At 25.8% G+C, this 18009-nt stretch overlaps 1 protein-coding gene across 3 annotated transcripts in view; it reads left to right on the top strand.

Moving 5' to 3' along the window:
• Positions 1 to 18009, top strand: part of LOC142318898 (uncharacterized) — a 419416-nt gene that overhangs the window by 357320 nt on the left and 44087 nt on the right. For 2 of the 3 annotated variants that reach the window (XM_075355545.1, XM_075355543.1), the window contains exons 6-12: positions 2039 to 2212; positions 3932 to 4079; positions 6142 to 6335; positions 8385 to 8488; positions 9603 to 9694; positions 11230 to 11325; positions 12299 to 12406. In XM_075355545.1, coding sequence (XP_075211660.1) covers positions 2039 to 2212; positions 3932 to 4079; positions 6142 to 6335; positions 8385 to 8488; positions 9603 to 9694; positions 11230 to 11325; positions 12299 to 12406 — 916 coding nt within the window. The remainder of the gene's footprint in view (positions 1 to 2038; positions 2213 to 3931; positions 4080 to 6141; positions 6336 to 8384; positions 8489 to 9602; positions 9695 to 11229; positions 11326 to 12298; positions 12407 to 18009) is intronic. The other variant, XM_075355544.1, reaches the window with a different exon arrangement.

Below are 18009 nucleotides of genomic sequence, written 5' to 3'. Positions count from 1 at the left end.
TATAAAACAAAATCAAAAACATACCTAGCAACAGTAAATTTACAACACAAACATACATAAATTATCAGTCATGTAGAACCGCAAATATATTCAGGAAAGAAAATTACTGCATTGCTTTTAAAACAGGAAACAGAACACAGGTCATACAAAAAACTATCTAAACACAAGCTGGAAAACAAAAGTAGCAAGGTATATGCAAATTAAACTTCAGTGGTTGCACTGAACACTGCATCAGATGTCTATCCACCTGATGATGCACATTCATTCTTAGATACAAGAAACACATCCATAAACTACTCACAATAAAATTAAATTTTCCGTACCACTTCATAGAAAATGAACATGCATGCAAAAACATTAAACATTAGATTTTATATATAATCACATAGAAATCAAGATCTCATCACACTTGAACAATATGAAATTTACAAACACACAACATTTTACAAAAACAACATATTAAACAAAACAACATAGATTAAATGTATTATTCAATTTCAAATTTCCAGAAACTCAAAATACTTTCAGATTGAGTTTCTTAACCTTTTTAAAATGGGTTTCCTTAACAATACTGAAACTCTAATGAAGTTGGTAGAGATAATTAACTCTGAATGACCATTGGAGAACAAGTTTCATTATTTTAAAATTGAGTCATTTACAATTTTTAATTTGCATAAAGTAACTAAGAGACTATTCCAAATAATTTTATATAAATGCTTTTTAGGATTCTTTTGGACAAGTTAGATTAAAGTCATTTATAATGGTTATGATCTGTAATGGTTTCCTTAGTATTGTAACAAAAATAGTAAGCATTGTAAGAGCTGTAGGTGCCGGCCTCTGTGGCGCGAGTTGTAGCGTCTCAGCCTTTCATCTGGAGGTCTTGGGTTCAAATCCAGGTCAGATATGGCATTTTCACATGCTGAAAATCAACCTTACAGTGGTCCCACAGGTTAAAAAAAGAAAAAAAAAGAACTGTGGGTATTATGCAGTTACCGATTTTTAAAACAAATACATCTATTCTCATTTATTAAGTTTACTCCTATGTTATGTGCTTTTGTTTTATTCCATTATTATAACTTCATTTATTCTATTCCTTGGCTTATATTGTTTTTAATTTTTATAAAATATCACTTTACTATTTACTAAAAGTTTAAATACAGGGTTTAATAATTATTTTAGTTTTCTCTTTGGTTTTTACTGGAATTTCTTTTTTTTATTTAAAATTTTCTTAATGAAGTTACAACTGATAATTAATCTAAGAAATTATATCCATCTATGTGAACTTTCTACATTGTATCTACTTACTTCTAATGCATTTCGGAACTCTGTTCCATCTTCCAAAAATCACTCACTGGAGGTTGTCATCACATCAAGATAAAATGAAAAATGAAAAAACAAACTCACTAAGTTCTAAGACATTCAGCAACATAATTATAAAACCACACACAAATGTGACATATGCACACCATTTGTCCATGCAGAATGACAGAAGAATTTATGCTGTGCAGCCACTGCTAGGACACTTTTTCATTGTCCATGAAGCACGCATCATCTATCTCAGGCAGTACAAAAAAATATACATCAGTATAAAAGGCAGACCTGTCTGATAAACTCCTCTCAAAAACTCATTCTCTCCATTTCCAGAGTATTAATTGGCAACTTCATATCTCTGCCTTCTTTGTTATCAATCCTATTTTTAAAATTATGAAGCACAGATCATAATTACAATACTAAGAAGAGAATAGGAAAATTGCTCTGCATCAATTGTGCAAATATTTTGTATTCATTATTAAACTTTTAACAAGAAAATTAAGTTTTACACAGTAGAAAATTTCATTTTGTTAAAAAAATACTTAATAGAATGAAAAAAGGAACAAATTCTTACACGTGTATATAACAGAAGTAAATTTTTCGTGTAAATTCATTGTTTCTTACAAAATAATCTTCAAGAACTGCCTCTTTAATTTATATTTTTACAAATAGAATAGTTTAAACATTATTAATCAGTCACTATATAATTTTTTATTATTTTACTTAGCAGTTACAATGATGTTCTTACATGGAAAATAGTTGAAACTGATTCAAGCCTGTTACCTACATCATTATCATCTAACCAGAGTGATATAATATGCGATGATCATCCAGCACTACAATCACAGAATGATGTTAGACTAGTTTTACATGTTGCTCCAAAAGCAAAACTTGGTTGTGGGTGAGTGTAAACTTTTATTAACTGTCAATTTTTTTAATCAAAATAATTAGTTATTACCTAACTGATCAAACTTAATTTACAAGACATGTTTATCATTTTTTACAATACGTCTTAGTTGGATGAACTTGTGGGAAAAAACCTTTGAGGTAATAAATTTAAATGGACTAAATCAACTTTTTTTGTAAATAAAATCAGTATTATATAACTTGCTACATTTTCTAACTTTCATAAGACAAGCAAGTTCTTCGACGTGTATGTATTAAAAAATGTATATAAATTACTAATTTTTCTCTTCACTAAATTGCCATTTTAATGATGACTTTTTCTACTAGACTTATTTTGATTATTTTTTATCATAAATCCTCTGCTGGTTCTTTTTTCTACACAACTTGAGTGAAAGTTTGCTTAAAGAAAAATATATTCTACAAATATTTACAATTTGAAGAATTCTTTTCCACATTACTGTTTAGTGTTAAATTATTATAGCATAAAAATATAAATAGCTTGATTTTATTGTAATATGCAAATTATTTTATAAAAAAATTCAAGAATGTTAATTTATTACTTGAGGTAAATAAATAATACACATTCTAACATTTCAGAGATTTCTGAGAAATTTCAGAGAGGTTTCTTGTTTTTCAATCTTTATTGACCTATTTACATTTTATTTTTAAAAAATGTTTAAAAGCCTTTTTTTACACACAAATCTCATGCTTATATGGTGATTTAATAATAATTAAAATAATAATAAACATATGAGATAAAATTAACTTTAAAAAAAATACTTTCAATTCTTTAAATTCTAATCTTTTAAAGTTGGTCTCAAATTAAAGTTGGTCATTTGAAGTTAATCTAGCACAAACTTCTTAAAAATCAAAATTTAAAAAAAGAATTGAAGTACTTAAAAAATAAATTTGAATAAATCTTTTTTTTGTAAATTTTGAACCAAATTAAAAATAATTCCAGCTACTAACACAATGTGGCATTGATTTCAAAAAGTTCATATTTTTGCATAAAAGCTTGAGTGGACCCACACAAGCTTTAATGATACATTCAGCATGTGTATGCTTTATGACAGAGAAGACTAGATGTGACCTGATGTGAGCCATCAATTATTTCCAAAAACAAGATACCCATTGTCAAGAATAACAAGCTCCCATGCTAGACTCACTAAGTAGAGAAGGAGTGAAAATGAATTCTATTCCTTCTTCAGTGAATCAAATATAATGTTTTACATCAGCATGAAAGTCTACCAAAATGCAGTAGATGTTCAGCCCTATAAGTGATATCTTTTTCTGTGATAACTCCAGAATCTGCCTGTACAGTGTCATTTTCTAGATAGCAATTACCTATCAGTTGTACAGAACTGACTCACCTGTCATACCTCAATGATAACTGCTTTATAAGTGTCACAACAATAAGAAAGACTAGGACATGAAGTTAAAACAGTAAATTAGTATTCCCTTTCTGTTTTGAACATTTTTTTAAGTGTAAAATATGAATAAAACAATTTTTTATCTTGAACACCTCCCCAAAATAACTATGTGAATCAACTATAAGATCAAGTTCATGCACTTATTTTTTTTTCACTCACCTAATTTATTTGATGAATTATATGACTAAAATCTTTAAATGAGAGCTTGAAGATGAAACTTCTTTTTGGATTCTTAACATTAAAAGAATATTAAAGGCACATTATTGTTTTTTGTTTTTTTACAGAATATGCAAAGGTCCTGAATGGAGACCTGGTATATTTGTTCAATTTACCAAGGAAAATGGTTTAGCAAGAGGTGCTGGTCTTAGGCCAGGAGACCAGATACTTCAGTGCAATAATATTGCTTTTACACCAGATACACCTTTTAATGAGGTAATATACTGGATCAGAACATTAACTTATTGTAAGATAATAAAATATAGTTTTAAAATATTTATTTTCAAACTTTTATCAATAATTAATTTATTTTTATCATAATTGATAGATTATTTCTTAACTTTCTCATTACTGATAATCCTGGGTACAACTCCAATCAAGGATCTCAACTATTTTGTTATATGATGTATGTATGTATTATTGAATAAACTAAAAAGACAATTTTTTGAAGAAGAATAATAAACATTGAAGGATAATATTTTTTTTAATTACCTTTATTTTAATATTGATTTGATTTTGAAAATTATCTTTTCCTGACTTTTTAATATTATAAATTTCAACAGCCAGTAAGTGTAATTAATATTTTATAATTTTTCTTTTCCAACCTCAGGATTATCAGTAAACTTCTCATTGATCTACAAAATAACTTTATTTTAATATTGTATTTAAAAGGATTGCTCTTGAAAATAATATATTTGAATATTTTTTCATCTATCTAATTTTTGTTGAGTTATTTTTAAATTGCCTAAAGAAAACTTTGTTCATCTAAGGAAAGAAGATGATTAAGCACAAGATGTACAGATGTGTTTCATCATGGGATAAGAAGCAGTGTTGTAAATCTGAGATTACAACCTAAGCTAAAAATTGTAAAAATATTTTCAAGATTGTAGTAGAAAGCTAGTAATATTTTTAACGATTTTTTAAAACTTTTTAATGTTAATTATAGAGATTTTCCTGTTTTAAGTTTAAAACAATTCTCTAAAAGTCTTCTGTGAAACTACCTTATGAAAGATAAAACTGGATATTCTTTATTTTTCTCAGTTCTTTTTTGTTCAGTTTTTTCTTGTTTTCTTCAGTTCTCATCTTTTTTTCTTTTTGGCGTATTAGCAAATTCTACTTTCTCATAAACATTATAATTTAATTAGCTTCATATATCTGCCATTGTCAAGGTTAACTACAAAACCCTACTGTTTTATGCAGTCTTTTTCCCTACTGCAAAAGGTGCAACAGTAAGAAAATATATAAATTATAATAAAAAATAAATATATTTTTTTTAAAGAAAAATTGTATGAAAAATAAATCTGGTTTGGTTAGTAATTAAAAATCTTATCTTAGTTAAGTACAATTTCTAACACTAACTGTAATGGGCAAAAATATTATACACAGAAACTTTCCTTAATTTTTGCTAAAAGGTAAGAAAATAGATGTTATGGTAATTGTTACCAAAAAAATAACATAAATATATTTTCAGCTATTATAGTATTAATATATTAAGATATATATTAATATATTATCAGTTATATAGTATTTATAAATTGATAGCAACTATTAATTTGTAGTCCTAAATTTAAAGGCATGTTTGACCTTTTTAATGTTATCACCTACTTTTTAAAGCTGTGAGGTGTATTTTAAATAAAAATTACAGGGTAGAAATCAATTCCTTTCCCCTCTCAAAATCAAGCACTACTAAGTGATTATTTAATTTACTAATGTATCAAATCATTTTCATAATGTAGTATACTCTAAGTTTACTGTTCATGATTATATAGTACAATTTACAACTTTTATACAAAGTATACTGACTGTAAAATAATTTTCTAAATATTTTAAAACTAACAAAAAGTTATAAATTGGTGAATTTAAATTTCTTGTTTTTATTATTATTAGTTTTTAATGGAAAAATTTGATATGATAATTTAAAAAAAGAATTATTGCACGTTAAAAATAATATCTTTATCAAAAGCAATTTTTCCAAATGGTTTTGTTACTGTTGACATTGATTATAATTCCCAACACAATAAATTTTGAACAAATATAAATGTATTTTTAGATATCTTTACACACAGCATTCTACAAGTATACAATTAAAAAGCTTGCCTATTAATACACCATTGGTTAACCTACATTCACATAAATTATTTAAACGTCAGTTTTTTTAGTTATACCACTTAAGTACCAGGAAATTTGATTAAACATAGCGTTACAGTAATTTTAATATAATTGATTGCAGGAAAATTCAGTTAAAATTTTTACCATTAATTATCCTATTTTTTTAAAGGCTGTGTCAGTACTACGATCATCTGGTTTACTGGAACTGGTTGTTCGTAAAGGAGCTGGTCTGGATCTATTTCCAGGAGAGTCTTCGGGATATAATAGTTCAGCTAGCAGTGTAGCAGGAGATCAAAGCCCAGAGACTTGGCTCAATAAAAGACTGTCTATTGTAAAAGAAGAATCTATAATAGATTCAGAGGGGTATGTGTGCTATTCTTTATATATTTCTTTTTATTTATAAGCGGAGTGTTACAGCAAAGTTTTTTGAATTGTATATGACTGTATTCAGTATTCCATCCTCCATATTGTCCAGTTCCGGGATTGCACAGCTTCTTCTATTTCTCAGTTTTATGGTTTCCTTGGCTATCCGCTACAATTTAAATTTTTGGGTGACACTGTCAAACCTCCTTATTCTGCAGCCAAAACTCATGATATTTTTTGCATTTCCAACATTTTCCAAAAATTTCTCTCCTAATTCAAAGCTTATCATTTGAATATTTTTCAGGAAAAAGAGCTTTTACTGATGAAGGGATACAGGTCCATCGCTCTAACCCCCAACTTGGAGGACCAGAAATTATTCTGTTAGGGTTCCATACTTTAACAAAAGGCCACTTAAAAGTTACATTTTAAGGGACTGAGAAGTTGTCTTTTAACCCTCTTTCATTCTGCAACTTAACAGCAATCAATATGCTTCTATGCACTGACAGAGTTGAATAAGTACATTGATAGAAGCCTCTGTTCCATTCAACTATTTCAGTATGAAATAACACATTTAGAAAAAATCGGCAAACGATTACAAATCTTTCCTGGTTCTGGGCCTGCTATTCAACAAAATTTTAAAATAGAAAAAATACAATAAAATTAAGTTATTAAAATAAAAATTTATTTAATTTTAAATAAAAATTGTAAATAATATTTATATTAGTCAACTTTTATGAATGCAAAACTCAAACTATATTAAGTCCTACGAAGATAATATTTTAAAATAAAAAAAATGAAAATAAAATAAAACATTAGCATCACAGTTTCGAAAAATATGTTTTTAACTTTTTGAAAATTTGGGGGCTCATTCACTAAAACTGATTTTAAGTAAGTAAAAATATAAAATATTTAATTTGAGAGTTCCCCATCAGGGGTGGGTATTAAATTATTTTAGTGACAATTGTTTAACAAAATGCATTTTGAGCATTAAAAATTTTAAATTGTGAAACAGTTTTTTTATTTTGGGGTTCTCCCTTACTCAAGGGGAAGCAATCAGGTAAAATTAATTTTTAAGAAAGTAATCCCTAAGTGGTTGTAATAAATTTAAAAAAGATCTTACGACTTAGAACTACAGCCATAATTATAAATAAAAAAATTATAATTTTCTAGGAAGGGGGAAAATTTTTGGCAAATCTGTTTCCAGAAATAATTTAATAGAGAATAAAGGCAGATTTTTACATTTTAAATGCAGTGGGTAATTTGCAAGATGAATTTAAATTTAAAGTAAGTTTTAATAAAAATGTTTAAAAATTAAAAAAAATATTTTTTGATACCATAGACCAATGGAGTAGGATGGGAAAAATGTTTTTGTAATAGTTTGAAGGCCCATTGGTGTACAAAATACGAGTGCAAAAAACTTGCATTAAGTCCTTTTCTGAAGCAACAAGATATACCAAGGTATAAAATAAAAATATATAATCATGTTTTGGTATATATATATATACATACACAGACAAATTTCTGTCTGACAAAAATAAATTTTTTGGATATGGAAGAATTGAAATATAATGTTTTCCCATAGATTATTTACAATTTATTTAAATCTATTTTATTTGGTAAATTTTTTTTAAATGTCTTCTTAATACACAAAACCTAAAAACTGACCAATTTTTTTTTAAATGTTTTTTCCTGGCTGTAGCATATTATATCGCTCTAATCGGCAAAGCAAGATGATGAAGCAGACATCTATGCAAAAGTACTAAATGTAGAGATAAAACAAACATAAAGAGAGAAAACATTGTGAATACAGAAATATTAATTTATAAATAATTATATTTTGCTACAAGGATGCAGTCTGCTAAACTATTTTTGTGAATGATTATCCTCTGAACATATATATCATTTTACCCAGAAGTTACACACCTCATAAACATCTTTTATATTAATTATGTAAAAAAGTATTTACTAATACTTATAATATACAAATATTGTGTTGTTATAATTTAATTAATTTTGAGTAAAAAATAACATAAGGGAATTTATTTTCAGGCGTTTTAGCCATAATGATGTTGCTAATAGAAATTGTGTAGAAAGGAGAGAGAATCAGTTTAATAGTACAACTCCCAGTACTTCAACTAAATCAACCAATACAGGTAAATTATCTTCTTAATTTTTTATCTGATTGATGTATGTCTTTCTTTTATTGATTTAATTATTTTTAAGGAAACTAAATTAATTAAAATTTTGTTTATAATAAATTTGTCTATTTAACCCTGTAGTAATGATTTGTATATTGTAAATTGCATATTATCATACTGTTTCAGAAGCAGTTCAACAAATGCAAATGAGTTTGGTTAAATATTTGTCTTTTCATCTAAAAAAAACTGAAAATTTTTTAGTATGTTTATAAAGGGATAATAATTTTTGTTCAAAAATTCATAGTGAATAGCAGCTGACTTTTTCAGCTGAAATTTCTTAAACCTTCATATTTTACTTAGTAGCTTAAAGAAACTATGACACATTGAATTTATACTACTAAGAGAACAAAGGCACAAAACACAAAGTACTTCATATGCATAAATTCTATAATTTTTAGAGTTTTTCTCAAATAAATTTCAAACCACAACAGTGTAAAGTAAAAAAAACAAAAAGGCATGTGTTAATAAGGAATTAATGCAATGAAATTTTCAATTTGGTAGTTAATAGTGTAACTCATTTCTGACAAAATTGTTCTTCTATTATGCAGCAGTGAATTTTTGTTTATTTAATGCTAAGCCGATTTCAGTTCTGTTAATCATGTATAATATATTAATAGTTTCTGTTTTAAAAATAACATTAATAAGTTTAAAATACAAGAAATTGTTATGAATATAATTAGATGAATAAAAAAAGAAGACAATTCTGTTAAAAACAGTGTTATAAAAATTTGAAAAGTTAGTTGAGATTACCCAATTAAAATATAAAGTTTAATTCCAAAATGTAGCATAGAGATACTGAAGATTTAATTGTTCGTACTTTTATGTAGTTATTATATTTATATTTCTTTCCGAACTGTTCCCATGAAATAGTTTAGGAGAAATGCATAGTACTAAATAATTATCACTAACAACTTTATTTTCTTCCCCTCTAAAATTTATGATTAGTTTCAATATTTTCTAAGATATCTGGATTTGCAATTATGTAACTTCTCTCTCTATATCCTTCTTCTTTTTGGAAAATTAAATAGTTTATGTCCATGAGATAGTAATTTTTTTTTCTTTTTTACAGAAAGCACACGGACTGTTATACATGTTGGACCTGAAGAATCTAAAAGGGAATCAAGTTGTCAGTCAGACACTACTGATGGTCAAAAAAATAAGGTACCAATTACTTCTAATTAAGTAAAAAATCTGTGATGTATTTATAATTTTTATATGTTCTGTCTGCTGTATACAGAAAGATAAAAATATATATCTTGTTAAGCCTTTATACACAGTTTTTATTCAATAGATAGAGATGCATCCACAGTCTAGTTCCTTGTTTTAATAGTATTACTATCTATGCTTGTTTGTTTGCACATCATCCATTAAAAAAATTCAAGTAAATTTATAAACCTTTTAAAAAATATCTGTTGTGTCAAAGCTATATTATTTTAATATTTATACCTGTCAGGAATATTTAAAAATTTAGGTTTGCAAAATGTCTTTAACTCATATTTTTACTTTTATTAAAACATCTAAACCTATAATATAAATAATTTTTAGATAATAAAAAAAAAAGTTATTGTAAGCCGCCATACTTGGATATTTTTAATTGAATAGTTATAAATTTATAACAGATATTTAGTTTTATTAATTACTGTACTCTTTTAATTCACTGAAATTTGTAATATTCAGAATTATGTTTGAGCTCTTTTTGGTTAGTTACCATTTCCAGAACATAAAAAAATGAACTAAAAATTTAAGAAAAGGTAGCTTTATCATGTTCACTGCATGAATCAGTAGTTGCATTGTTTGTATAAAAAAAGTAGTACAAATATAGATAATTTGAAAATTATCTAATATATGGATTTATTACCAATAATAAACTAAATTATTGTTACTCAATTAAATTATAATTAAATTATTTTTACTTTTATTATTATAAAATGAAGAATAAGCAGAGTTTTATTACTTTTTATCATATACAAATCATAGTTTATTGTGATAAATCAAAGCAGTTATGTTTCATATAACTATTACGTAACTAATTAATATAACGTATTGCTGCCTTAATTCTACAGAACACAATTAAAAAATAAAAATAAAATATGTAACTATTAAATTTTCTTGTATTATCTGAGTATGAAATACTTCACTACTTTTCAGCAAAAGTAACTTATCAAAGAAAGATGCATTTTTCTATCATATACATCTGAAAAGACCAATTTTTTAGATGTAAATTTTGTTATTCATAATTTTAAGATGAAAAAGTGGAGATAATAAAAAGAAACAAACACAATTTTCTTGATATTTATGTTGAACTCATAAAACACATTGATATGCCGGTGCATCTGGTTTTCATTAACGTCAACTATTTAAGTTTTTCAATTCTATTTTTAAATCTTACACAACAGACAAGCCCATACGTATATAGATTTTAAAAAATATGATTAATAATTTTAGGAAAAAAAATAGGGCTGATATGAAATGGTAAGTGGATACAAATCTCCTAACTAGGATACATTGTCATTCGCATGTTTGGAAAGTATAAGACTGACAACAGGTTGTTTGAGCCTGGTGCTAGAAGGTTAATATTTAAATCTGATTATGTAAAATTCTGTTATTTTTTATGTTAACTTGAATATCATATACATTGATTTAAAGGAAATTATAAATATTTTTTTAATGTTGTACAATTTGCTTTATAATTTTAGTTGGCTGAAATATGTATGGTATCACAGCAGACAGAAACCAAAACAACAACAGTACTTGTAGAAGTTCATCAAAGTGAAGAAGAAGAAAGCTGCAAGGTATGAAATTATTTTATAAAACGGTTTTCATAAAAGCAGAATATAACATTTTCTGTCACTTGCTATAATACTGTCTTGTTTCATATGCACCATACTTTATCTAAATTTGTTTTTGGTTGAATATGTTTATTCAAAAATAATGGTGGAATATTTTTATGAAATTTATTGCATTAATTTTTGGTATCACCTTAAATGTTTTAGTTGTATAACATGTAAGACTCTTATTTGATGATTTTGTGAGTACACATCTATATAGCATAACCTTTTTGTATTATATAACATGAATGATATATTTATATATTTGACATTTTACTATTTGTAATTTATTGGTGATGTTTGTTTTACTGTACAGCTTATTTTGACACTTGTTAACTACTCATTTCTTGTGTGCAATAGTTACTATGAACATTCTAGAATTTATTTAATTACTTGTTCTATTTTTTTTTATCTAAGACACAGTGTAGGTTGGTTTCATACATATAACCACAAAAACTTTCAGCACTGCAGTAGAAAAAACTTTTGTATGCACAAAAATATTTTTTTAAACTACTTAAAAATTATACTAATTTTCTGTTTCACAGTAGAAGGTTAAGTATATAATCCATTTTATTTTTGTCCAAAACTAAAATTTTTAATTTCTTGTTATTCATAAAGAAGTGATGGAATAAATTAATTTATTTTTCTGATGCTAGTATTTAAATAAAATTTTGTAAGTTTAAAAGTTAGAAGTTTTATTAAGTAATAATTTTAAAGATCATTTCACTGTAGTATATAAATGAACACTCAAATTTCTCGACACATAAAAAAGTGTAGCATTTTTGAAATTATTATTAAATAAAAAAGAAAAGAAATTTATAAATGAAAGAAATGCAAAAGTAAACAGATATTGTTTATTTTATTAACTATTACGTTTCATCTGATAATGATGTTCATGTATTATACTCCTGTCATTTTTTTATACTATATATTTCAGATGGACAATAACAGACTGTTAAATAGCTCATCTACAAGTTCATTTACAAGCAGCAGTAGTAATAGTCTCAGCAGTGCCATTAGTCAAGAACTTCAACGACGTTCACAGGTTAGAAAAAGTTATCAATTTTTTATCATTTATTTTTTTCATCATATCCATATTTACACTGATATCCTGCAGTCTACTCTACAATGATGGCCAGATTTTATTTCTACTTTTAAGTTTATGTTACGTAGTTCTACATGGCAACTACTTTGAACATTTTTCTTTTTGAAAATAGTGAAATTATTTCATTAATATTCTATTAATCAATTAATCTATTATATTCAATTAATCTAATATTTCTATTAGATGAATTGTTCTTCCTATGTAATTTAATAATAATAGAATGATAACATAACTTTGAAAATTGTATTTGTATGCTGGTGAATTTTATACTTACATGGTAATGGAATTCATTTATTATTGTATAATAAAATAAAATAAATTTTTCTAAATACTGCTTTGCATAACTGTAGAATTGCTCAGTATCATACAGAATTATAGGTTTCTTTAACTAAATTCATATAAAGATTAATAAAACATAATCATCATTCATTAACTTTTATTTTCACATAAAGATAAATTACTGGTCCAGAAGAGAACATTTCATCTTTAACTGCAGAGTTTAAGTAAATGCATTTCCACTAAATTCATATATGGTCACATGCATAATTTAAATAAAAATATTAAGCTTGCATTTATATTGGCATATTAATCCTGATCTATATAGGTAAATTTATGTCATTTCTAATAATTCCATTATATTATTAACTATAATGGTTATTTATCTCTCACAGACATAAAATACAAAAAATATTTTCATTATTTCCAAGTATAATAAACATTTAAAATGTATCCGTATAATGAATAATTATTATTTTTATTGCATCACTTAAATCAAAATGTTTAATATAAACGTATATCTGTAATATAAACTTTTGCAGTTAGAAAACTGCAAAAATAAAAGTGATTTTCAGTTAAGTCTTCAACCAAAGATTCCATCCTGTGAAAGAATATCGGGTTGAAGCTGATTTACTGGATCAGTTGAAGCTACATTACTTGTTAAAAAGTAGTGTTCATAAGACAAAGACTTGTACCACTTTGGACAGCTTTTAATTTATTCATTAATGAAAGTTGACACTAACATTAGCTCCATGGATTGGAACGGATTCTATATATTATAAGTCTAGCTTTGATTTGAATTCATGTCTTTGATTAGAAAGTCAGAGGTTTTAGTTCTGTACTCTAACAACCAACATTCGCTACTTGGTATAGTTTTCTATTGCTCACAGAACATTTCTGATAGCTTTCAATATCGTTTAATTTTTCTCCACTCCCCTTGTCATATTATATTGTATTTTAGGTCTGAAAATAACTATCTTCACTGTCTATTAGATGTTAATTGAACTATTTTATCTGCTGAATTAGTTAATATACTTTCTGTTAATCATTAGCTAAATTTTTACTTTGCTATTTTTTATTCAGATACACAATATAAATGAATATGACAAGCATCTCTTATATTATCATAGACTTCAATTATGTAGATCAAATATGTGATTTGTTGGTACTTACTATTAGCCTGTCGACCAATAAATTGCATACTTTTGGATTAGTGTTATATCACCCAATATAACCATTATATTAGCATTTTTATAACCATTTATATTTATTTATTTTATAAATATAATTTAACCAAACTTAACCTACGCTTATTTCGCCCACTAACATTGACTAATTAACACAGTAATGCTTTTAGTATTTATATATAATAAATTCAGTAATTATTGAAATTATTTATTATTTAAATAATCAAAACATTACTGCTAATTAGTCGAGGCTAGCGATCGAAGTGAGCATAGGTTAAGTTTCTGTTAATTTATATTTATATTTAAAAGCAGTAATGCTTATATTTTTATTATGTAAAATATGTAATGATCCTGTAACTTTGAAATATTTTCAAAGTTACAGGATCATTATGGTTATGATTGACGGACTAATATGCAAGTACCAATTTGTTTTTGAAAGTGATTTATTTTTATTAGTGATTTGATTGTTAAAGTGTGTCATATATTTTCTGGCATTGGTGAATTTGAAATTGAAACTGAAAATGGAGAAATATTTACTACTAGACCATATTTATTGCCATATTAATAAACATATACAAAAGGTTTAATCAAAATTGTCATATAATTTATCTAATGATTTCAATAACTTTTATCCATTTTCATCTTAATTTAGGTAATCTGATCAGTTATATGGACTTTAAAGACTTATTTTAATTAACTAAAACTTAATTTACAGATAAGTTATTTAATCATAACTATTCTTTTTTTAACTTTTCATAGAAATACCAACATTTTTTTATTAAAATTGTTGAAGTACAGCAAAAAAAAAAAAAAAAAAAAATTATATATATTTAATATTATACTAAATATAAACCACCAAAACACAATAATTAGTTAAGTTAAACTTACCATATTAATTCCAATAATCGATTTTCACAGGATCCCGCATCTTCTGTTTGTATTGAATTCTATATTTTTCTATAATTACATTAAAACATACTGTTTTATAATTTGTGAAGTAATACATACAAATGTATATATATGTATTATTGAAAAATATTATGTGATATAGGTTTAGATATTTTGGTATCTAGGTTTACAGTCATTATGTGTAAATAAAACTTAAATACATGTGTAGTTTATAATTGAAAGTAAGGAGCATTTATAAATGATAAACTCAGCTTTTGTCGCTTTTTGAGCCTCTACAATAAAAGTAAAAACTAATTTTTTTCTTTTTTAATTATAAAATTACTTTATTATAAACTAATATTGATCTTATTTTGAGCAATAATGGAAGTATTTTACTGCAACTTCTTAGTATTACAACAATGAAACATCCTATGAAAAATGTAGTCTGAAAATGAGATCAGAATGATCCATAAGTCTTACATGGAAAGAAAAAATCATTTTTGTGTTCTATTTCAAATGATTTAAAGAATAGTCTTCAGTTAGAGTTAGGAAATTTTGTGCTGTGAGCTAAACCATTCTTAATACTGATCACTAGGCAGAATAATGAATAGAAATAAGAACTATTTTATATAGCATACTATATCTAGATTCACTATTCTATGATTTTTGTTAATGCCTCATTCATTGTATATTTTGTTGTAGCTTAAGTACTCTGATATTCTACTCTTCTAATTACTCAATAATATTAAACTTAAATTACACATATTATATGAGGTTTTCATTTAAGTTATTTAAATTTTCAATTACTCATTCTGACAATCTTTTTACCTGTGTATTTATTCAAGTGCTAATTTAGCTCACCTGCCAACAGTTCTTCTTGAGGCAGGCTAGAAGAGCATGGGTGATATAGTGTTGCCTTGTTATACACCTTTTCATACATTTACCTCTACTTTATCTTCATTGAAACAGATGGCAACTTTTGCTTCTTTGTATATTGATTGTAACAAGTTTATATTTTCCAAAGTTATTTTGTAATGAATGTTATTATGATGTCATTGATCCAATAAATTATTGTGTTTTATGATTTCAGTATTATTTAAAATTACTACAACATGATGCTGCACTTCTGATATGTTATTTGTTTTTAATACTGTGTTTACTGTCACTGTATCTGCTATTCATCATTATCTGATGTTCTGCCTGATGGCAGGTCATTTCTTATTTCTTACTTTATCTGTTCATTTTACTTTCCCAATCCTCCTTCATATCCATAACTCAAAAACATCAAACCAGTCAGTCCCTTTCCCTCTTTCTTATTGTCAATGCTTTACTTACATACAGCAAGGCTCTCCATACATTTGGCTAACCTCTTCCTTAACTCTAAGTTACTATTGATTACCACTATTTCATTAAATTCTGTTTTATGTAACAAGATATTTATAACTTCTCAGAGTATATAAAATTATGAACATATCTATGCTGTAAATTCTGAAATTGGTTAAATGAGACACTTGTTAAATATAGAAATCCTAATAATATTCCTGATTATATAATTTAATTATATTGTGGGATAGATTTAATAGCATATGAAAAAGACATAGCCAGCTAGGATTAAATCCTGAACTTCTGTTAGAAAGGATTTTCACTTCACCATAGAGTTAGTGTGATTAATATGTTAGCTGAAACCATGTTAATCTAATAGATTAATATAAGGAAGCAAATCTTACCCTATTCCTTCATACAAAGAAAATGAAATATCTTTTTAAAAACACAGTCTGACTTACTAGTTCAGATCTTACTTGAAAGGCGGGAATCTCCAGAAATCAAATTTCTTTTGCACTGAATTTCTTCACTTTTTAGGAAAAGATGTCATGCATTTTCATTGAACTGTTGGCATAATTGAAATGATTAGTGAAAGCAGACAAATAAAGCAGTTTAAATGGTTACAATTCTATAATATTTGTTGAAATTATGCACTTGTGCCTATACAATGTAGAATAATTTTAATTATCGTCAGTAGTCTTGCTGAAAATTGTAATAAATACAATAATACCAAATTATATGTTTAAAGCAATGTTCTATATATATTTCTTGCTAAAGAAATACATCAAATAAAAGAAATTTCCATAATAAAAAAACATTAAAAAATATTTTTAGGGGAACTAGTACTTTTATATTACAGATTTAGGTTTTTATTATTTCACAATTCTTCCTGAGATTTTATCAAAATCAATGGTGGTAATAATAAAGTAATTTATTAATTGACTGGCCTAGAATTAAGAAATTAAAATGAATCTGGGATGAGAAATCTGCCCAGTGGCAGAATCCTCATCCCAGATTCCTGGGATGAGAATTTTTTTTTGATTGTATGAATTAATATTTCAGTTATTACTAAAAAATTACTGTAATTATTAGAACAAATATTTAACACTTTCAGTATTTTCTCTTTGGTACATGGTACATGGGTGTGTAATGCTGTGCATGATCAGAAGTGTGGTTATGGTACTTTCTTTGAGTCACTGGATTACTGGCCTTGATTATCTTTTTTTTCTGAAAATATATGTCTTCATTTATCCTGTTATTTTTACAGAACTTTTATAATATCAAGTTTTCTTAGCCATATGAATAAAAAGACTCTTCATTTTTAGTACATGTATTATTTTTGTATTTTGTAAAAACTAAAAAGTTTTCATGGTAATATAAAATTTTTTCTTTGCTTTAATGATTGATGGATAATATATAATTTTTGTGAAAATCCATTTAGTGCTTTATTTCAAAATAACGTACTCATATTTTGTGTACTTTTTATAGTGAATATAAATAATGACTAGAAATTTAAGAAAACATTTTGAAATTGTTTCTGTTTTGGAATTTACTGGTGAGATACATCAAATAGCTTTTGAGAGTTATGTTAACTTAAGTGCTGGTAAATGGTTATTATTTTTTTTTTTATTATTACTTTTTGTTTCAAAGAAATAGTCCAGAGAAAAAATCAATTGATTATGTAATGAACCAAAAACAATAAAAATTATCCTCTATATATGCTATAAATTTAAATTTAAGTTTTACCATTATTGGAACAATTTAACATGTGACAGTTGCCCTACATAGACTGTTATACTAGAATGGATAGCTCCTTGACCAGCTAAACAGCAGATATTAAAATCAGTTACTTGTAAAAACGTCTTATAT

The sequence above is a fragment of the Lycorma delicatula genome, chromosome 2, assembly GCF_047948215.1.
Source record: "Lycorma delicatula isolate Av1 chromosome 2, ASM4794821v1, whole genome shotgun sequence".
In the NCBI taxonomy this organism is placed as follows: domain Eukaryota; kingdom Metazoa; phylum Arthropoda; class Insecta; order Hemiptera; family Fulgoridae; genus Lycorma; species Lycorma delicatula.
The sequence above is the reverse complement of the archived record's forward strand: the minus strand, read 5'-3'. Positions and strand labels throughout refer to the sequence as shown.